The sequence below is a fragment of the Miniopterus schreibersii genome (genome assembly GCF_964146895.1).
Source record: "Miniopterus schreibersii genome assembly, chromosome: 1".
Taxonomy (NCBI): Eukaryota; Metazoa; Chordata; class Mammalia; order Chiroptera; family Miniopteridae; genus Miniopterus; species Miniopterus schreibersii.
The window spans coordinates 56,886,686-56,910,712 of NC_138101.1; the positions used below are offsets into that span (position 1 = coordinate 56,886,686).

Here is a 24,027-nt window from a genome sequence, read left to right on the forward strand (position 1 = left end):
CAAGTTAAAAGACCACCTAATGAACCAGTAGAGATTAATCAATGATTTGGGACAAAACCATGGTTAAAGAAATTGAGATTTAAAAATCAATTAATTTAAAAATAATTTGGGACTTATATAAATCTATGTTACCATGATGAATTTAGTCAATTCATATAGTTGTTTTTTAAATTTATTTTTTATCCTTACCCAAGGATATGTTTATTGATTTTAGAGAGAGAAGAAAGGAGGGAGGGAGGGAGGGAGGGGGAGAGAGAGAGAGAGAGAGGGAAACATCCATCAGCTGACTTCCATACAGGTCCTGTCAGGAATCAAACCCACAGCCTTTTGGTGTACTTGACGATGCTCCAACCAACTGAGCCACCCAGCTAAGGTTCATACTATTTTTTTAAAAAAACAAATTGGTGTTGCTTTATTCTTATTATAGATATAATACATATCCTCTAAAAATCTGAAATATTGAAAACTGTAAAGTGGAAAATTAACAGCTTCATAATCCTATCTCCACTACTGTTAATATTTTACTGTATATACATACACAAGGTCTAGGTTTAAGAAGTATTTTATTTATGATTCAGAATAATCCCAATTGCTACTAGCTCCTTTATTGGTTAGAAAATTGGCAATATGAAAAGAAAACATTTATTTCCAGGTTCTAAGTGATGGTGGCTGATACCACAACACTTTAATCTAATGGAAATGCTCGTAGAAATCCTAAAATGCCTAACTTAAAAAGTCATCAATTTTAGAACCCAGAAAGCAAAAATCCAATTTTTTTTCAGAAAATGAATTTGCTTTTAAAATCACTTATATCAACACAGTTGAAGCATGGTAGATTCTCACTAAAGAAGTGTGCATAGCTTTTTAATGATTTATGCTAAGGTGTTGATTCTAAGTGACCATTCTCACAATGAGCATTCTAAATCATCTTTCTTCATATTTTCCTGAGTTCAATTACTACAAATGTGTGTGACATTATAATGAGTACATGGAAAGCTGACAATTTCTTAGTTTATCTCTTTTTGGTTTCCTAGCACACTGCTTCTCAACTCTTTTTACATGCAAGCAAACTTGGAAACTGAGGAAAATGGAAAAAGCTTCTCCCCAGCCTGTCCTGACTCCCAGGCCGAGGAGACTGATTCCTTGGCCAAGTAATTGGGAAGCAGTGCCCAGGCCCATTTCTTGTTTTCTTGACTTTCTTCAAATAACATCTTTCTTCATATACTAAACTTTTTCAATTACTGACCTACATGCTGGTTTCTATCTCATCTCTAAATTCACATCGTCTCTATCCTAATAACCACCCACACTGATTCATTCTAAGTAAAACATAAGACTGGCAAAAGCTGGATCTTATTATGAGGAATATTGCTCCCTTCTGAAATCTCAAACTTGGAGCTTCCCAGTACTTTTTTCAGTTCCCTTACTATCTACCCTTCCTATTCATACCCCTCACTTACCAATTAACTTTTTTTTGCTTACTAGAAACTGCCAGTGAAATGCATAGTCCCTTCAAAATGCTCCGTTTTGTTTAGCATCAGTTATTAATAGCACACACAAAAACTGAACTTGAAACTTGAAACCTAATTTTAAAAAGCTTAAACTTCTTTTTAACTTCTTTCTCAAACATACATTTGCCTAGACTTCATGGATCTGTTCTTAGAGCCTTTCTCACCCACTTATTCCTTTGCATTCTGTGCCTGCTTCAGTCTGGCCTGCTCCCAGGATTCTGTACTAACCTTTAGAATCACACTATGCCTTCAGTCTCTTTCTCCCTAGATTACCAAATGTTTCTTTAGGTATTGGAATAGTTAATACTTCCTCTTCGTTCTAGATTTTAAGCATTAAATAATCATACCTATGAGTGGTTTATTTACCTTTCAGGATTAGGTCTTAAAAGATAAATTGACTTAGAGTAATGTAGGGACTTTTAAAAGACTGGCACTTTATAGTTTATTGGGTGCAACTGTAAAAACTTGTCACAGACATACTATTTTTTTAATTAAAAGTTTCTGTTATTTTTGAAGTACTGCAAGGGGATTCTGAGTCATGCATTGGATAGTAAAATGTTAGAGCAAACATTTAGACACTTAGGTAAATACTGTGTTAGATGGCATATTCTTTAAAAATATTCCTGCTAAATCAGTTAAACTTTTGATATACTTTTTCTTTTCTACTTTAGCTTTTTGTGCTCTGGTTATGATAAAGTGAAGCCTTTAATATGGTTTTCTTTATGGCAAGGCCTCATTGCTTAGCAGGTAGAGTTAACAAGGCTAAGGACATTGACCTGATTTCTTTTTTTTTTCCTTTTAAAAAATTTTTTTATTCCTATTCCAGTTCCAACCACTCCTTGACCTTATTTCTTAATGGGTCAGTTATCTTCCTATTAGTCTGTACTCACAGAATGTCCTTTAAAACATGGCCAACCATTTCAAAAATATTAGTCATGAGTGAAACAGAGAAGGGGATTCGGAATGGCTCAGTGGCGATTCATTCTGAAACAAGTTAAGGCACATGCCCCTACCAGAAGCGGTTCAGGAGTTTCATCCTTTCTTATATACAAGTAACTCAGCATTTATTGAATTTCCATAATTCGCTGCAGATTCTACTTCTTTGGCCTTCAACAGTGTTAGTTGCTATAGCTTTCTGTCTTATTTCTCTGGTCTTTAAAGCTTCATGGCTTATTGATTTTACCCAGGGGCAGTGTATTGAGATGAAAAGGTCATGGTTTTTGGAGCCATGCACTATTTCTATCACTAATCAGTTGTCTTACCTTGGTTAAATTTCTTAATCTCCAAGTCTCTCTTCCTTTGAAAAAATACCTACTTTATATTGTTGTAAGAATTATATAGGATAATGTACGTAAGTCACCAAGAACAAAGTTCGTGCCTAATGAATGCTGAAGTTGTGTACTCGTCTTTTGTGATACATAAATAATCTAATCAATTGGTTAGGAAAGTTTCATTTGAATACCACTTATTTAACACCTACTTGGTGCCAAGCATGTTGTGTGGTACTTTATATATATTATCTCTATTCCTCATGATAACATCAAAAGATTATTTGTAAAGATCATTTCCTTTAAGAGGAAGAAACTGAGATAAGTTGCTGCTGTCTGGGATACATGGTTCTCACCCAAGCACAGTAAATTGGGGATATGGAAATATTTCTAGGGAATGGGATTTTAAATATTGTAGTTTAATAGTTACCTAGGGTTGGGGTTGGGGGAGGGAGTGCTTGTTAAAAAGGCAGATTCCTGGGGCCCACCTACAAGGGTCCTGGGTTGGGTGGGGCCCAGAAAAATGCAATTTTAACAAACTGCACATGTCATTTTAATGCAGTTGGTTCTTTGGAGAACACTTGGATAAATATCAGTCTCTTAATTTGACTCATTTATTCTATACCCAAGCTTTAAGCTGTGGTAGGAGGAGGATGATTCAGGGGCAGGCTAGAATCTGTAGGCCAAAATTGAATTTGCCCAAGTAAGCAACACTCCCCTCGCTCTTAGCTCTTCATCATCACCTCAGGATGCTTCCCCTCTGGTAACACCTTCATACACCACTTGCGATTATTGATGTCCTTAGCTTACCTTTGTTGATACAGGCTCAAAATGACTGTATCAGCAGCAAATAGATGAGAAGGAGCTGATATGGGACCCTTACAGAGTAACTCTAGCCAGGGCCCTGCAAAACTGTCACAAGCTGTAATCTCTTGCAACCTCAATTTTATTGACTATAAGTGAGTATGACATTTGTCTTAGAAAGTTATTGTCTAGCACATGGTAGGCATTTGTAAATGGCAGCTATTGTTATTTATTTAATTTGGGTGAGATATCAAACATGATAGCATACATAAAAGCACTATGTAAACCCCTCACACTAGGAAATCCTTCCCTCCAGCATAATCTTTTGCAGAATGTGATGAAAATTATGGACCAGTGCTGTCCAATGAAAATATAATTTTAGTCACGTAGGTAATTTTAAATTTTTTAGTATTCACATAAAAAATAGGTGAAATTAATTTAATAATATACTTAACCAACTATACAAATCTTATCATTTCAACATGTAATCAAAATAAAATTATTAATGAGGTATTTTTTTTATACTGAGTCTCCAAAATCTAGTGTGCATTTTTACACTTCCATCATATGTCAATTAGGGCACTAAATTTCAGTGGTAAAGTGAAATGTAGTCCTACCTAGGCAATCATGTCACATTTAACAGACATAGGTTACCCTGCTTCTGTTTTAAAATTCAAATTAATGGAACTTACATAAAACAAAAAATTCAGTGCCTCAGTTGCAGCAGCCACATTTCAAATGTTCAATAGCCACATGTGACTAGTGGCTATCGTTTTGGACAGAGCAGTTTTGGACCTTCTCTAGAATTTTGTTTGTCCTTCTAAGGAATTCACAGACCCCATGAAGTTGATCCTTGCTTTACCTGTGTCTTGGTTAAGAATTGTCCTTTTCACATTTTATAAGCCAACTCATAGTTCAAAAAAGTCAACAAGTTACCTTCTACGTGTTCAATAAATATTATTCAGGTTTACTTATGAATAAGCTACTTGGGCTAAATCAAGCAACTTTATAGAAACTGGATTATTAAAACTGTATTGAAAGTGGACGATGATCGATTTGGATTTAGAACTATAAGCTGAGGATATATTGGTTGAACTTGCGTCAGTCTTCTGGTGTGATCACAGGATTTAACTTTGAGATATGAAAGCGACTGATTTTCACCTTCCTGACAAGCAAACTTGAGGGGTTGCGGTTCTCGGGGCATATAGTAGCGCTCTCAAAAAACCCAAACCGGCAGTAGCCGCTGAACTTGCACAGATAGGGATTTATCCAAAGCCCCCTTCTATTTTTAGCCAGAGCAACTGCGGGCCAATTCCGTTTCTGGAGAGAGCGACGCATCCAGGGCAACAGAAACTCGCGGAGCAGACCCTGGCCAGACAACTGCTGGAAAGCCCGTAAGGCTCCTCTCAGCAAAACTCGGGGAGACGCAGCGCAGATGTCTTTCCGGGGAGGCTGCGGCTCGCCCCGGCAAGCCCGGGAGCCCGGCTCCGCCGCACCTTCCCCGCCCGCCCGCCGCCGGGCGCGGCCGCCCGGGCCCAGCCCCAGGGCGAGGCCGGGAGCGCAGGGGGCGTGCCCGGCTCGGGGGCGGGGCCCGGGGCGCCAGGAGGCGGAAGTTCCCGCGGCTAGCGAGGGCGGTGCGCGCACCGCGAATCACTTGTCAGCACTCGTCTGAGGCGGAGGCAGCGCGGCGCGGGACCCGAGGTGAGTGGCCGCCCGTCGGGGATGCGCGACGGCGAGCCTCAGTGAGGAGGAGGGCGAGGCGCGGCGGCTCGCGCCGAGCGCCGGGGAGCGCGGCTGGGGAGGCGGAGGGGGCGCATCTTGCGCGGGGCGGTTTCTCAGGTGCTTTCTGGGCGCGGAGCGGCGGCGCTGCGCGAGCGGCGTGGGAAGAGGAGCGCCCGGGAGCGGGCGGCGCGGGAGCGGGCGCGAGGCCAGGGGACGAGCCCTGGAAGTCCCCGGAGCCCGGGCCCGCCGGGACCAGCGCGGCGAAAGCAGGGGCGCGGGAGCGGCGCGCCCTGGCCGGCGGGGGTGGGCGCGGGAAGGCCCCCGGGCTCCCCGCCGGCCTGCTGCGGGCGTCTCCAGGCACCCGCCTCGGCGTCCGCGTCCACCCACGTCCTGCGCGAATCCCTCTCGGGGTGTGGAGAGGAAGCGGGACCCAATGGGAATGGCGTGTTAGTTTTTGTTTCCTCTCACGCTACTGAGAAGCATTTATCCCCCCCCCCCTTCCCCAGATATTTAGGATTTTGTAACCTGTTTGGGGGAAAACTTCCGTGCGTCCGGAAATAAAGCTCGTTTAATAAACAGAGATCTGTGGTGAACGCCAAATTTTTTAATATCCGTGTGCTTGTTGGGGCTTTTCTAAGACCGTGCCTTCAGTGCGCTTGACAATAAGTGGAAAAAGGAAGGGCGTTTGGACAGGGCAGAGCTCGGACAGAAAGTTCGCGGTCGCGCTGGGCTGGGCAGGTCCCGGGTGTGATCGCCAGATCCTATCCCGGGTCCGCCTTCCTGCCCGCGAGGACGCGGAGCCGCCTGCCGCGGAAACGGCCGGCTCCGGAGCCTTATTTGGCAAACGGGGCTCGGCGAGAACATCTGCTGGAAAACCGTCTCGTCGGCCGCTTTCATCCTGCGCCTGTGGCCTTAGTGCTTCAGCGCTACCCACGCTGCCTCTCTATCTGGGGCAAAAGAGAATCTCAAGAGACTGCCCTTCCATTTCGGACGCTAAGCAGTTCATCACCAATTCTCTTTCCCCCCCTCCTCACCCACCAGGGAAGCTGGGGTAGGAGTGTGGGAAAGAACCAACCTTCCTTCCCAGGGCGAATAGATGGTTGAGACTTGGCCTAAGAGAGAAAAATCCAGAACTGTCCAGAAGCGCCAACATTTCCTACGAGTTTGGAAGCAGAGTAGGCTGCTGTAGCCTGCCTGCTTGGTATTTTAGGAAGAGTTGGGGCACTTAAAACCAGATGGAGGAGACCTGGGCAAGGCCAATAATATTACCGTTGCTTAGGGGTCAGAATATTTTAAGGCAGATGAAGCTAGCACATGGAGAAGACTGGAAAGGACAGTGACTAGAAATGAAATGACACTGGTTCTGTAGTGTGGCTCTGACCTTGCCAGCGCTGGAATTTTTAATAAATGGGAGAAGTCAGGAAGGGAACTCCCAAGTAAAAGGACCTTGCATGTACATGGGTGGGTACATTTTCTTGTAGGAAACAGTGGAGCCAGAAGTTGAGCCTAACTTAAACATTCTTCTCTTGACAAAAGTTAAAGATTAAAAAAGAAGGGAGGACAGGCTGCTTGTGAACTCTCTGTTGGCTTTATAGACTTCTGATTTGTATAATATGTCAATATCAAAACAGCCTTTTCTAGCTCTGTGAAAAGCTTTTATTATGGAGGAAGGAATTAAGTTATATGTGGCTCCTTATTACCTTCCTACTATATGTTTTTCATGTATATCTAACAGTTTGGCGTCTGGCTTGACCTTTGGTCTTTTTAAGGCCCTGTGCCTGTACCTCAGTATTGAAGTAATGTATTCTTAGTACTTCAGCATACTACCATGCCAGTAGGAAAACTCACTTAGTTTCTAGGTAGATGCCATGCAGATACTGATTTAATTTTTTAAGAGCCAGACTTATTTCAAAGTTTTTGCCTCAGTTGCTTCTTATGAAAAGATGAACTCTATTTGCTTTTAATATACCCAGTGGTTCAAATATCTACATCTGCCGCTATCAATTTTGTGTGATGGTATAGAGATTTTAAGTGGGTTAAAAAATATTTTAAGATGGGTAATATAAGGTGATGATTGGTTGAACAGCACAGATTTTCTAAGGAAGTGTGTCTTAAACAGCTTTTTTTTTTAAAGTTAAAATTATTAAATTATACATGTCTTATATTTTTAAAGTGGGAAATATTATGTTTTCTTAGCGTTACATCTTAGAAGAAAATCTCCATTCCTCCCATTTTCTCCCACCCACATGTAACCACCATAAGAACCAACCTCAAACTCCAACTCATAATTTTTTGCTTTAGTTTTTTTGTTATATCAAAGTGCTACTGCGAGAGTCCTTAAGAGCAAAACACAAAAAAGAAGGCACTGAAGTGCTGGTTCTTTTCTAAAGTTCCTGTTCCCTTTCATGTAGTAAGATTATACTCCTACCACATTTAGTCAGTCTCACTGTATGGTAAATGCTCACTCTCTTCTTTGCCTGATGAGGTGTGTGTGTAAACAAAACGCGGGTTCTGATTGAAATATCACTGTGCTGGAGTATTGCCTATCCTAGCCTGTCTGAAGAAAAAGTGTATATTACTCTAAGTGTGGAATATATCACATCTTTATAGGAGGAAATTCAAGTTATAGTTTATGATTGGAGAGAATAGTTTTATACATGAAAAAAACTCATTTTAAAGAACCTAGTAAGCATGAATGAGAGTCTATGAATTAACAGTGCTTTTCATATGTTAGAGTAATTTAGAATTTAAGTAAGTGAAATTGAAGGTCTCTTGCCAATTGCAGGCAAAAGAATGCATGAGGTAGAGGGAAGGAGAAAATCACATTGAATTAAACCTGAAATAAAATCTTGTTCTTCTGTATATAACAAAATATTGTAAAGTACTTTGAGTTAAAGTTTGTGTGCAAGAAGCCACAAATTGTAGCAAGTTGTAAAATGGATCAAGTGTCTAGAAATATATTCTGATGTGGAATTTTTATACTATGGAAATTGGCGTGAGTTTAGAAATTTTATATTAGCTCATATATTCCTTTTCTTAGACTGAAATGAGAACTTAATATAGACTTATCCTCTAAAGCCCATCATACCCCCCAAAACAAAATACTGAACATAATTTAGTTGGGTTTATATTAAATACATTTAAATATGTAATAGGGCTTCAAATAAATATTTTTTTAACCATCTGATTTTCTTTTCACAGTTTCACTTTCTGGGATTGGACTTTGAGCCATTAGAACCATGAGCAACTACAGTGTGTCCTTGGTTGGCCCAGCTCCTTGGGGTTTCCGGCTGCAAGGTGGCAAGGATTTCAACATGCCTCTGACAATCTCTAGTGTAAGCAAACTTTACAGATTTTATTTCAGATGTTTATTCAATGCTTAATCCTGGATACCTCAGGACTAATTCTCTGGATGACCTGTTCTCTACTTACTACAATTGCTTATGGGATTTGATCTCAACAAACTTAGTTATCTGTAATAAAGGATGTGGTGGGAGGGAAGTTAGCAAAGATAATTGATTTCAATTTTGTTTATTTTCAGTTTCCCTTCATCACCTTAATGATAAAATGGAAAGCATTTATCTAAGGGGTAGACTTCAGATCTTTGAACTGTAACTAATTTGGGGAATTCTCTGGATCTTAGTTTCTTCATATGTAATATAAGAAGATTGTGCTATGGAATTTTCATGGTCCCTTTCAGTTCCAGAGCTGTTTATTAAAAACTTAGTCAGTATTAATGAAATGACTGTTTTTGGTGTTATTTCCTCAGCTTACTTTCTGGTGAAGGTGATGGCTAACAGTAAAATGGCCCAAAGCTACTTACCTTTGCAGAAGAAATGAAAGACTTGGATCTCCAGCTAGATAGTCAGTCTGTGAATAATTCAGATTTGGCTGCTTACCTCAGTATGAATTTAGTTTGAATGAATTCTGTATATACATTTTATAGATATGTTTTCCTGATGATGATGAGGAGGGTAATTATAGCTTTCATTTATTGGGGCTTGACTGTGTCAGGTACTGTTTCAATTTCATCATCAGTAGGTAATTATTGCTATTAATTACTTGTATAACTTTCCAGAGAGTTTTTTTTCTATTTGTATAGTCAAATAAATATGAACATCTACTCCCCTTTTATGTATATAGTAGTGTATTGTACACACTGTTCCACACCTTGCTTTTTTCTCAACAATTTACCATGGAAAACTTTCCCTATTAATATATAGTAGTTGTTTTTTTAAAACAACTATATAGAATTCTCTTGTAGGGAAGTAAGATTTATTTAACCATCCCCTGTGGAAGGGTATTTATATTGTTTCCAATACTGCTATTACATACAGTGCTGCAGGGGATACCATGTATGCATAGTTTTACATATATATGTATATAATTTTGATAGGTTGTGTAATTAACACGTTTGTGCAGTGCATAAAAATACCTATTCCTTCCCCCCACAGCCTTACCAGCAAATTTTGGGATTTTTGCCAAGTGCTTTACATGCATCGTCTCGTTTAATTCTCATGCCAACCTTCGAAATAGTGGTATTATTTCCATTGTCCAGAACTGTTTGTGAGCTCACATGACTGGTGTGGAAGAGCTGGCTTTCAAGCAATTATGTTATGCTGCATCCCTAATAATAAACTTTATCTTAAATTTAAGTAGATTGTTTCTATAATCAGACATTTAGAAGGTTATTGTCTTGTTTAATTATATATGTATAAATATATATATACGCACCACTGCTTCTTACAATATATATTCAACTTGATTTTGAAAGATTAAAAATAAGTTTGTAACTCTTACATGTCCCAATTAAAGTACTGCAAACCCCAGCTTACTAATGAAGTGTTCTTGGCTGTGGATTTTTAAATAGCTATCATTTCTTGTTTCTTGGCTGTGGATTTTTAAATAGTTGTCATTAATTTATCACTAATTTCTGTCGTGACTTCAGTTTTTCAGATTTTACAAGGAAATACATACATGTAATCCAGCCCCCAAGTTTTAAGACTTTTTGTGGTTGGATGAAATTTTAAATGTAAAGTATCCATGTAAAAATATGTCTTGTGATTTATTCCTGTTTGAGTGAGGCATTTTTTTTCTACTGAAGATTTATTATGAGGAAAGGAACAATATTTGAATACTGTATTTATGTTCTGTTAACATTATTTTATATTAAGATTGAATATCCTCCTTTACTATAATGGACCAAAAAAAGTTTTTTAGTTAACAATACTTCCATTTTTGTTGGGAAAAAAGTCCAGAAGTAAATTGACGCCTAAGTGAAACAAACTTAATCATCATATTGTTGTTTGGTAATAGAAATGCAAATAGATATGTAAATATGTGGTACCATGCCTTTTAAAAAGTTTTCTGTGCTTCAGTTCCCTGGCAGACAAGTTGAGGCACTAGGTCCATGTTGTGATGCTGATAAGACAGAACACTGTGTACATACATATGTGCCCTCCCCTGGCACAGAAGAAATGCTTTCCTTGTGTAGACAGAGTGCTAATTAAAGGATTTTGAACATACTGATTCAAAGAAAGCACGGTAACAAAGCTGCTGAGTTATTTCTGTTCTCTTACAAAAGTCTCTGCCATCTCCTGTGACCTTTTTGGACCTTGTGCAGTGGGGCATGCAATTCATTCTGGACTGGAGAGGATGGGAAGGGGAGGGGGAGGAGAGAAGGGAATGTTGGCTCAACTGTGCTGCTAAGCTGTTGGCTTTTCATTGTAGTTATTTTTAACCCCTTGTGTGGTTCAAACATGCCTAGTAACATTGCCTAATAAAGATGTATGCCTAGTAACTAATTTATATTGTTGTAGTAAGATTATTAATGTTACACCTCGTCTTAATTAGTTCTCTGATTATATTCTACCTTTTATGTAATACATTTTAGTGGTCAGCAGATGAATAGTATCAAGAAGCAATTAAAACCTGAATGCATCCCTTAAAACATGTAATTTAGTGATTCTTTTAATAGTGTGTGAAATTCTTAGCAAGTCCTGGAACTTAGTATTCTCTCAGTTGTCTATTAAAATAATATTACAAAATTTAAAAAAATTATTTAGAGACTTGAAACAAACATCAAATCCTCAATAATTGTAGAGAACATAGCAGTTATATAATTTTTATTTGGTCTGTTCGAATTGAAGAAGAAATTACAAGTTTGTACTTTGTTAGGAAACTGCATCTTTATATTTAATAGAGTTCAAGAGTATACAATTTTTCCTTGGGTCAGGTATTATTTTGAACTCCAGAGGGCTATTTACATTCCCTTATAACATTGGAACTATATTGATAGTGAGTGTATTTGAGATAAATAAGCCATTGGTTGGGACTTGAACATTCTGTTTTCTTGTGATTTTTGTTATTATCAGCATATGAATATACTGAACATGACTTGTATCTTAAAGCATATGAACTATAAAATTTTAACATTTCACCCACATTTGTTCATCACCTATATTGTATGAATTTTGCATTCCTTTTTAGTATGTTGATTTCTAAGATGAGATTGGTAATTTCTGCAAACTTTTAAGAGAATCTTGGATTGCCGTAACTGCATCATCACGAGCCATTGTCTTCAGTTTCCTATTCTTAAAATGGAGTGCTGGCTACAGGAGGTTGCAGGCTTTTTATGACCCTGTATTTATGGAATTGCCCTCAAACCGTGGAATGTAGGGATGGGTTTCATTGTAGCACTGTGGGTTTGTTGGTCTTTGCCAGTATATTTTATAAGAAGAAATAGGAGACTTGTTGCACAATTCAAGGCCATGTTTTGGCAAGTTGATATTTCTCATGCTGGAATTACAAGAAGGATAACATTTTTGTGAATAACATCTTTTTAATATAGTATCATAAGCCTGAAGTACTCTGCTGCATGTTATTTTCTGATGTATGTTAGAGTATTTTACTTAAATGCCAATATTTGGATTTCCTGAGGATGATCTCCCATTTCTCCATAAATGCATCAACGACATTTCTTTAGCAGATGGAGTGAGGTCAGACATTTTAATACCCAAATAATAACTTATTCTCAAGAGTTAGAGGAAGATCAGTTGTTACCAGCTCAGGCAAGATTTTAGTTGGATTTGAAAAGCAGGAGATATTTCCTGATTTCTGGAGTACGGAGCCCTGTTTGGGGGTATAACATAGAACAGAGAAAGACAGAGCCAGGAAGTACTTTGCTGTGAATTCATTTACCCAGCAGTTAAAGGAATACTTCCTCGAAGCCTTTGAAGAAGATACAGAGTAATGGAGTGTACAAAGGTTGGGGAGAAAAGAAAGAAGTACAGTACTAGACAGTGTCGTAAGACCTGTCACAAGACAGTGTTTGATGGAATGGCAAAGGTACAGATAAGTGTTTCTCAGTTTCTGTGGGCATAGATCTTTTGTGTTTGTGGGGGTCAGCTTCCCAGAGGAGAAATTGATTGAACTGGACCTTGAAGAATGAAATTTGAACACCTCAAAGTCAACAATTCTCTGTGTTCGGTGCAAAGTGAAGAAGACTTTTCTTGCCATTCCTTGGCTGTGAGTGAAGCTGTAAATATAGTTGAGTGATTCGTCAGACGGGCCAGCTGCAGAGTTTCCCCCCTAGAGAAGGACAGAAAGAGACTTTCAGTCCTCTTAAGCTGAAATGGGAGAACCATCCTACCTTGAATAAATGGGCCCATTGTTAATTTTAAGCTGTTGAGTATTTTCTTTTACATTCCCTCCCAACTACCCTGTCATGATGCCAAGTTGGAAAGTTAATAATTTAGTTTGTGTAACTGTATAATATATATTTGACATGTATGCTCACTCTCTGCTTTTAAAATACTAATTACCTTTTGTGTGTGGCTCAGAGATCTGTCTTTTCCCAAGTGGCAGTTTTCTATCATTGTGGTCAAAAGGGTCAGGAATGTGAAGATAATTCTGAAGGTGTTTTTCTGGTCTGTTGTTTGTAAAGAAATTAACATCTTCTCTATGTTTTATTGTAAATTAATAGTTTTAAGAAAAAGATTTTTAAAGCTTTGAATGAATGTTGGGCATATTTTGAAAGTTATTTGTTAAAATAAGGAATTTTACTGGTATGCAGGACTTTGGTATCTGGTAAAGGGACAATATTGTAGGGAGAAGGTGAAGTAAGAGTAGCACTTTAGACCAAAGCAAAGGAAATTTTCTTTTTCTTTTTGTTTTTAGCAAAGGAGAGTTTCATACAATGTGTTCACCTACTCATGAGGTATAGTATTTACTTACTAAAACTGAAAATACTGAAGCCTCTGGACTTATTTTCTTATCAGTTATTTTTGAGAACTTTCAAGGCAAAGAGCTTTTCTTTATAATGGTTGTTGGTCAGGCTGCAGTGTGAATATACAGTTAACCAGATGTCTGTCCAAAACCTCATGTTTGTAGAAGATCTTACCCAAATTCCCATATACTACAGGACCAGCCATGATCTTTTCCCCCAGTTACAACTGCATAGAGGAGAAATGTGATATGAGTTAGTTAACCTAGAAGCAAACACTGTTCTGGACAAGGAAGAGATGAGAAATAATGAGTATATAATATAAAACTCGAGAAAACAAGATCCTAGCATGGGAAATATTAATATACAGGTTTTGGCAAAGTAGGTTTACTGTTGTGAGTATGCGAAACAATTTATTCTTGTATTATTTGTTGTTGTATTATTTGTATTACAACTGTAAACCTGCTTTTGCCCATCCCATATGTATACTTTGCAAATAAGTGACATAATAATGGAAATGAAAAGAGAAAACATCAGTTTAAGCAGCTAATGAGCAGTGACCATGGTGACCCCTGATTTAGGTATTTCCGGTGCAGAGCCACTCTATAGCTGTGCTGGGTAATGTAAGTTTGGTTTTCAATTACAGAATGGAAAAATCACTTTTCTACTACAGATACTCTGTTTTCATTAAGATTTTTTTAGGTAATGAAATATTTATGCGTGGACTTGATAATATTGAATGAGCCTTTAAAATAGTTTTGGAAGAAATTTTTTGTAATACTATTAAAACTAAATCTCTCAAATCTCAGTCACTTCCCCCATCTTCCCTCCTCTTATATTTTTTTCTTTCTGTTGCATAAGTGGAGTTATCTGCCTTCTGTAAATACTCAGATTTCTTTTACAGCCAGTGTTGTTGCCCATTTTGTGTTAGAATTACTGGAACAAAGTTCATCAACTTTGTTGGCAAATAGTACTCCCAGCCTGGCTGAGCAGTTGCAGCAAAGCCCTGATAGGCCTGAATGGAGAAGAGTAAAATGACCTGGGACAGTTGACAGGAGGGAATGAAAGAAGAAGTTAGATGGAAGGAGAGGAGAAAGGCAATTTAAAAAAGGCCAAAATGGGAACAGTTACTTACTGGGTCAAATTTTGTACTTAAGAAATCTTAACCCTTCACCCTTTACCCTTTTAAAGTTTGATTCATTTATGCTTTTCTTTAGGTAAGATATTTATATGGTTTTAAATTCAAAAGCTACAATAGGGTTTACAGGAAAGATTCTCCTGTTGCCCTGCCATTCACTTTCTCTTCCTGAAAGCAACCAGTTTTAGCAGCTTCTTGTGTGTACTTCCAGAAATAATTTGTATAGATACATGTAAATACATATATATTCTCACCACCCACCTTTTCAACACAAATAATATCCTTAAAAATATACTTAGATTTTTGCATTTTGCTTTTTTTACCAACTCAAAATCAGTAAATATATCTTCATTTTTTTGCATTATATTTGGATTTATCATGATTTACTTAACCAGTTTCTACTGATGAGCAATTAGGTTGTTTGTAGTCTTTCTTTAAGTGACACTGCAGTGTAATTTTTGTACATACGTATATTTTGCATTTTTATGAGATATCTGTCAGATAAATTCCTAGAAATGGAATTGCTCAAAGGGTTGTTTGCATTTGTGATTTTGATTGATATTGCCAAATATCTCAATAGAGACACTTCTACCCACAGTATGAGAATGCTGGCTTCCTCATCCCTGTGCTAGCACACATTTCAACAGACTGATCTTTTCCAGTCAGATGGGCCTATTTCCACCTTTCTCCTTTTTGTAGGGCTTAATCACAGGTAGTCTACCAAGGAGACTCTATGTTTGTAAGTGGTCATTGTTTTCCATTTTGCATGAGAATATACAAAATAAAAATGTGATGGCCTTCTTTAAATGATTTTATTAATTTCTAGGGATTCTAATATTTGAACTTTTTCACCCAGAGCTTTGGTTAATAGTTATCTCTATCATTTATTTCCTATTTCAAAATGGATTTCTTCTCTCGTTAATGTATTACTTCCCATGACATGGTGAAAGACTTTTTTGTTTTTTGTGGAACAATTTTTGGCATATTGTCATGTCAAAAACTTTCTGAAAAATTAAGCAAATTACATTTAATAGATTGCTATAGTGTGTAATTTTGAATCCCGCTCTTTCCTAGCTGCCCTTTCAATGATGTGGCAAGGACACTGGCCATGATGAGGCATGGTCCCAAGACAGTGAAATTCACCCTTAAGAGCCTCACTGTGTTTTCATGTCAATCTTTTTTAGTCAGTGGAGCTTAACTGAAGTCACAAAGGTTTGTATAGTGTTCCATAGCATGGTCAGATATTGTGAAGGTATCCTGAAGTGCGGCACCATGTATTTTTTTATTTTACCTGGGTGTAAGCCTCAGAGGTATGCGTTGTTAACTTTGTTGACAAGAAGAGTGAGGATGCCAGGGATGTTTGTATGTTATGTACTTAAAAATGAAGGAGGAATTTTCCTTTAGTGTGTTGCTGTAAATTTTTAAATAGGTGAGAAGAGTTTAGAACTAAATAAGGATTTTCACCTTGTTATTTGAATTCTGTGGACTTGTTAAACATTTTTCCCAGGTTCCAAATATTGATTTAACAGTGGCCACTGTTCATGATAATTGTCTTGGGAAAATTTTGATTTACCAAAAGAGGAAGTGGTTATTTTAATGACATTAACAATTGAGTGCCATTTACCATTCATTCCATGAGGGGTTTAAGTGTTATGATTTGGTTCCATTGAAAATCCAGTTATTAACCCAGTATTTCTCAAATGATTTTTGAGATACTAACTTTTAGAGATGATAAAAATAAAAAAATTTGGTAAGGTTGTGTAATGGTAGCTGGAGGACTCGATTATAGACGAGTTCTGGAAGTATTTTTCTTTTTGAGAAAAGGTGTTGGAGGACGAATGTCCTTAGGGGAAAAAAAGCTTTATCCTTTAACTAGGAACCCTGAGAGATGTTCTGGAGAAAGTAGTTTATATATAAATACAAGTATTGTTACACATGTAATTTTCATGATTTTGAACATTCTCTTGAAATATCTCTATACTACTAACTTCCAAGTAGCCTACAAAAGGTTCTTTTGACCTTTATCACTTCTGAAAGATTCTAGTTAGTTGGTATCCAATTCTCAGAGTGATACTTTGATATTTAAACAAAGGGGTTTTTAAACTTCATCAGTAGCTTATCCCCTCCTAGGCTGGTTCCTCATCCTCAAGCTGGCACCTTGTCCACGCAGGGGTTCTAAAATGGTACATTTAATACATTACTGCCCTATTTAAGAATTGAAAGGGCTTCCTGTTATCTATTGAATTACTGCTTAACTTCTCAGTCTGGCATTTGGGCTGCATACAAATGGGCCTACTTAATACAACTAAATTTATAGTCTAAAATGCCCATTTTGAACCCTGAAGTTCCTGGTCTCTTAATTCTTATACAGTGTACCTTTATTTCTTATCATCTCTAAGGCCCTACCCATCCTTTGAGGCACATTCATATACTAGGTGCTCTTTCTAGTGTTTGCTCTGGCTCACTTAGGTCTCCTTCCTGTTCTATATTAAATAATAAAAATGAAAATGTGCTAACATTTATTGAGCCCTTGTTAATTGTCTAGACCCTGCCTTAGGTGTTTTGCATATGTTCGATTATGCAAATCCTCATAACAACCCTCTGAGGAAGTGTGATTTGAAATCTCTAGTTAATAGATGAGGACTGAGAGAGAAGTTAAAAAACATGTCCGAAGTTACACAGCTAGTAATTGGTTAGGCTTAGGGTTTGAAACCAGACACACTGATTCGTAATAAATACTGCTTAAACCAGCACATCCTGTTTTCTGGGCATAGATGAGAGTTTTCACTACTGACAGCCGAGTTTGTGTGTGTGTTTCTTAATGAGAGAACACATGCTATAGAATCAAAGACTTGTATATATAAAAATAATTGAGAGTATTAAGAAAAAAATATGGCTGGTTTCCAAGCTAATCATCAGAATCATCAATGAGATTTAAAAAATGTAGGTTCCAGGCCCCAGACTTTGAATTCAGGATGTTTAGGGATTTCTAGATGGTTCTTACGTACCAGGTGAGTTCCATTTGTAACACTAATGTTTGAGAACCATATACAGCTTTTATTTTTAAAAATTTTTATTATGAATCTTTTGTTACTTAGATCATTTCAGCAAAAAGATTAAGACTAAGTTACAATGGAGCTGCCATTGACTAAGTGTGACAGATCTGCTTTACTTCAACCACCAATCTTTTCCTATTTTTCATAGTTCAGTCACCATAGGTAAAATCCTTTATGGAAATAAATGGCAGTTTTAAAAATATATGATATCAGGTTTTAGTCTATTTACAGTGCTGTAAGTATTTTTGTGACAAAAGATTTAGAGGACTTTGAAGTTGGTAGTACTATATAACTTAATAATGAGTGTTAAATTTATCAAATACTTCTGGAGGAATCTTGGGCTATACTAGGTTTTATTTTACACCTCATGATTAAGCTAAATTGGTAACATTTAAGGTAAAAAGAACTAGTTACAGTCTTTTTAAAGCCATGGACCAGGGATCAGTTAAAATTTTTGGTCTTTATATTAGGTTTCACAGCAGTACAGTTTAGGTACATATAAATAGGTTATATACTTTGTTAAATCATGAATGTCTCTCACCAGGGAAAAAAAGGGCCCTACATTCTGGGTCTTATTTACTCAAGATTCTATTAGAATTCCCAGTAATTTTTCAGTAAGTGTTGACCCATGATCATAATGATAATAGAGGACAAATGGTGGCAGTTGCAATCAAGTTTCTTCTAGATGTTTTGTTAATGTACCTGATTGATAGAATTAACTGATGAAACATTTTGATATTCTTTGTTTTATAGCTCTAGTCAGAGTTTAAATTTCTAGAAAAAATGCCTCAGAGGTTACATTGTGTGATAGCTCCCTGTTTCCAAGGTACAGTCTTCCACATATGGGGTAGAATTTGTTTTCTGTATATTTGACCCAAGGGTCCTACTTCAGTAGTGCACAACAAAAGATAACCCTCTCACATGATAGCTTTCCAAATAGGTGACTGAGTTATATTTTCATTTGAGTCTTGTGGATATTCTGTTGGAAGCCATTTCTTTAAATGTTTCAATCATGACAGTTTGCTTCTCTTCACACCCCTGAGCATTTGCCTTTAAAAGTATGTAGTTCAGTTTTTAATTGTCTCTTTATGACTCCCAGAACTGAAATGTCAGGTATCTGAAGACCAATGCAGAAATACAGTTTGTAGTAGGGAAACTAATTTTTTGTGTGACTGCACAGTGCAGGATTTAGAAGCTGCTCTGGGCAATGAGCTTGATGGAACTTTCATTATTTTCTCTGTATACTTTTGTATTGTTTGAAATTTTTACAGTATGTATGTTTTTTGTTTAAAAAGAGAAGGAAAACTAAAACTAGCCTAATGCTTTATACATGTGCAAACTCAGGCTTGTCTGGACATATATGGAGGTTAGTAGAGCCTAAGAGAGGCAGGTGTGTGTATGCGTGTTTGCATTGTGTGCATGAAAAATCAAGGAATCTATTGGGAAGAAATTTACGAAACAAATGAGGTGTATGTAAGCTTAGTCCTTGGAGATTTTTTTAATCATTATCTTAGGAGAGATGGGTAAATTCTTGATATAGCAGGGTATGTCTTCTTGGCGCTGCCCTTCTGAATGACTTATGCCAGAGCCCTGAGAGGAGAAGTTAGTCAACACATTTATTGGTCTCTTACTGTGTATTAGGCCTTGGGTATAGAGGATGGGTCTCTATTTTCTGACACAAAGGCACAAGGAAAATGACATGGTATATAGGAAGGAGCTTGGAAGTAGGAGAGGACATGCTCAGATCTAGGAAAAGACTACAAGGTAATGTGTACTTTGACCTTACAGCCTATGTAAGGATAGCAGGGAACTTCTAGACTGGAATCTATCGAATCCACGGAGGAGACACAAGTAGCAGTGGCAGACAGAATTTTCTATATGTATATCTGGGCATGGAGTCATTTGTTCAGTATTATTATTGAGCACCTACTATATGCTCGGTATAGTATTGATATGCTCAGTACAGGCACTGATAATACAAAGATAAGCAAAACAAAGACCTTAGTGTTATGGGCCTTATATCTAGTAAGAGCCCTGAGAGGAGAAGTTAGTTAGTTAGTTATTTGATGATTTACAAATATATAAATAAATAGGTAATGTAATTTGATAAGGTGATGTGCTAGGGAATAGCTGGGGTAAGAGGATCAGTGTTTTGGGGGTAAAGGTTTTAGTTAGATTGGGCAGTCAAGACAGGCCCTTCTGACTGAGAAGGCAACATTGATTTAACAAAATCAAGAAGCTGGTCATGGGAAGAGCAAGAACAGCATTGCCGGTGTAGAGAGCAGCAAGTGCAAAGGCCTCGAGATAGGCAGGAGCTTTGTGTCCCCAAGGAATAGAAAGGAGGGCAGTGTGGCAGGAGTGCAGTGAGCATGGAGGAAAGCAGAGTGAGATGAAGGAAGGGAGGTATTTCTAATGCCAGAATGAGAGAAGGAGGTTCAAGGTAGTGAGGAAGATAACTGGGGTGATGGTGGGATAACGCCTGGCATTTGAGAGAGCTTCTGATTCCTCTAGAATAGAGCTGAGCCTAGAGAGTGGGTTCCTATTATTGTATTTTTACCATATCTACAGACTGGTCTGTTTTTAAATTAGTTTTGGTAGACATTTCAGGGGAAGAATTCCAACACATTTTTGAGCAAAGGAATAACCATCTAGCCTTACAAGGTGGCTACTTGGAAGTAAATTACTCATTTTAATATAGTATGTTTGCCTTAAAAAGTTATATATAGTTAAATCACATACATTATTAGTTTTTTCATTGTTATTTGCCCACTGATTACATTTTTTCTATTTTGTGCTCCTCAAAATTTTTTTATTGCTGTAAGAAGCAGCTTGTGTCCCAGATGGCTTCTGTTTTCATTTCCTTGTGATGTTATGACCTTTTCTACTCTAATAAAGAAATGTTGCATACACATTCAGGAGTTGTTTACAAATTATGCTGGTAACACTTTTGTTAGAGTCTGCCACAAAGATGAAGTGAGTGTTAGGATGTTTATTCTAGGTCAGATATGTTGAGCTGAAAAAGGTTTTAAAATGTGTCTTTTTAAAAGGAACGTTTTAGCCTATTGGTTGGTTAATGCATCCAATGCCAAAAGTTATGTTTCGTGACCCTCTTATTTCAAGTGAAGGGAGTTTATGAGATTTAATGTTTTTCATTTCTGAACCTTTCAGAGAGGTCATTTGAGTAGGGTTAGCATCTAATAAGAGAAGGCTGACAGTTAACAAAGACATTCAGATTTTCATGCCTAAAATCTGTTGTTAATGGATAAAAGTGTCATCAATATCTAATAGTTGTAGGTCTGCTGTAATAAATCATAATGTCATAGCAAGTGATATAATTTCATATTTAAGGTCAACTTTTTATAAATTCAGGGGAAAAATGAGTTTTCCTGTGAGTTTTGGGGTATAGTTGCAAAATAATGCTTTATAAACAGCTTGTGAATTATCTGTATTACATTAAATATGATACAAATAATATACTAGTATAAAAATAATATTACTTTAGATATAATTTGTTTCCTTTTTTGGATTAAATTTCTTTTTAAGTGATTTTTAATTTTTAATTTACAATTGATGTATAATTTTATGTTAGTTTCAGGTGTACAACCCAGTGATTAGACATTTATATAACTTACCAAGTGATCATCTCCATAAATCTAGCACCCATGTGACACCATGCATAGTTATTACATAGATATATAGTTTTCTTAATGATTTTATCTTAAGATTAAAAGTAATCTAATAGTAATTAACTTCTAGCCTTAAAAAAACTCTTCAGACCATTGTGATTATAAAATGATAAAGTGGTCAAACATCTGTGTATATTGTATTACCAAAGCTAATATATTAGTATTTCTCTTTTTATCTTTATATTTTTTTACAATGATCCTTTTAGGGTATTTTCTCCCAACATACCATTTTAAGATTGTACTTTTAGTGGACACTATTCTACATGCTGTTTGTGTAGTTACTACCAGTGCAAGCTCGGAGCTCAATACCTGGATGTGAATCCTGGCTCTGTAATTTACTAGATATATGTATATGTAGACAAATTACTCAGCTGTGCCCCAGGTTCCTCAACTGTCAAGTGAAGGTAAAAATAATATTTACATCATAGTACTGTTGAATTAAATAAATTAACATGTTAAGTGCCTGTCACATAGTAAGTACTCTGTGAAATTTACTGAAAATAAAGGTTACCTTATAGTAATAAGTATTTACTAGTGATATCTAGTTGAAACAATTTTGACACTATTATTGATATAATATTTTACTGGGTGAAAAAGGTGAAGGGATTAGGCATAAAAACAAACAAAAACTCATAGACACAGACAACAGCATGGTGATTACCAGAGGGGGATGGTTGGGGGGGGAGGTAGAAGAAGATATAGGGGGATACATGGTGATGGAAGGAGACTTGACTTGCAGTGGTGAACACGCAATATAACATAAGATGATGTATTATAGAATTATACACCTGAAACCTATATAATTTTATTAACCAATGTCACCCCAATAAATTCAATTTAAAAATGCTTTGTAAAAAAGTATTTTAAGATCCGTCTCCTGTTAGACAATTTCATCTTCAAAATTCATTTCTGGTTTTCATTTTTGTAGGTTTTTATGTAGGATTCTTTTGAAATACCCTTCAGTGTGTGCACACACACGTGCACACACACGTGCACACACAACATACACAGACCCTGAGGTTTGATTTATTTCATGAAGCATCTTTTTTAATAGGAGGTACATAATAAATATTTGTTGACTGAATGGGACATTTCCTTCTTCCACCTGTCATGGTCTGGCATAAACTCTAAAAGATTTGAAAGGAGGGTTGGTACCATAGTACCTCTAATTAGACATTCTTCTTATAGTGATTGCCATTCACTGTTGTTTTTTTCTCAATTCTTTTAAAGTGACGTGGTAAGCTGTATTGCTGGTGAGAGACAGTTGCTCTAGGGAACAATTTTCTTCTCCATTGAAGAATACATTTGATGATAAGAGAAAATATATAAGTGGAATGTAGATGAGACAAGCCAAGCACTGTGTCTGTCATTTGAACTCTTTCCAGGAATTTTTGTAACATCAACAGCCTTTGTGTTCTAGTCTGTTGGTTCCATACTTAAATTTTTTGAGTTTATATATTGATGGTTTAGAAGAGGTATAACAAATACAGAGGCAGGATATCACAGTGCTTAGGAATATGTACTTTGGATCCAGCCATCATGTGTTCAAATCCAACACTTTATTTCTCTGTGACCTTAAGCAAGTTATAAAACGTCTCTGGGACTAGGCTTTCTCATCTGTGAAATGGAGTTATTAATAGTATACTTATACTATAAGATTACTGTGAAGATTGAGTTCATATTTTTAAGTACTTAAAATACCTGGCAAAGAGTACATGCAATATAAATATAAACCATTTTTGTTGTTACTATGGAGTTGTAGTTGCTTATACATTAGGATAGAGGTATGTTTCAAATTATTTTAGGTTTTAGTCCAAGCATCCATGTATATTTCCTTGCAAGTTAGTTCCCTATCTGTTCACAATTTTGTGCGTGATATTATTTTGTGTCTGGATGGAGGTTAAGCGAGAGGAGGGTTGGTAGAAAGGAAGTTTTGGGTTTCAGAGTCCTGGATAGAGTTACTATTGGCAGTTATCCATGCTTTTCTGGCCATATCGCCTTTGGCATATCTTGGGTGGCCTTTGACTAGAGCTGCTCTAAGTAGAGCCAGCCCTGCTATATCCTGGAATCTGGGGAATTGTTTTAAAGGTTTTCAACCCAGGGCCAGTAAAAGGCAATTTAGTTAATATGAGTTAGTGAATTTTGGCATGCATTCGAGCCTGGAGATACACTCTGTAACCTTACTGAACTTTACTTGATTTGTGTGTTTAAGCATTCTTAAAGCATTAATAGTGGGCTGTTATTTGAGAGACACTTCCTTTTTTGGAAATGGCTTTTGACTTCTCCATTTTTATAGGTTTTTTTTTTTTTAAAGTTGAAATTTAGAGAAAAAGAGAGCAGCTGTGACTTTCAATTTTAAACTTTAAGGTGATTTTTTAAAAAAATGGAATACAATAAGTGTAAAGAAACAAAAAAAAATTAAGAAAATTTGGCCTGTGATTACATATATTTATAAAATTTTGGTGTAGTCTTCCATGAACCTCCTTAAAGTCAGTGAAAAGTTATTAATCAAACAAACCTATTTCTATTTGTCATGGCTCCATTTTTTTTTTTAAAATATATCTTTATTGATTTCAGAGAGAGGAAGGGAGAGGGAGAGAGAAAGAGCCCCCCACCGG

At 36.9% G+C, this 24,027-nt stretch overlaps 1 protein-coding gene across 10 annotated transcripts in view; it reads left to right on the forward strand.

Annotated features, from left to right (window-relative positions):
* The first annotated feature begins 5,181 nt into the window (after positions 1-5,181).
* Positions 5,182-24,027, forward strand: part of PDLIM5 (PDZ and LIM domain 5) — a 178,321-nt gene continuing 159,475 nt past the window's right edge. For 9 of the 10 annotated variants that reach the window (XM_081128519.1, XM_081128518.1, XM_081128520.1 and 6 more), the window contains exons 1-2: positions 5,187-5,284; positions 8,507-8,640. In XM_081128519.1, the coding sequence (XP_080984645.1) occupies positions 8,545-8,640 (96 nt within the window). In that variant the 5' untranslated portion in view covers positions 5,187-5,284; positions 8,507-8,544. Of the gene's footprint in view, positions 5,285-8,506; positions 8,641-24,027 lie in introns of all 10 variants that reach the window. The other variant, XM_081128522.1, reaches the window with a different exon arrangement.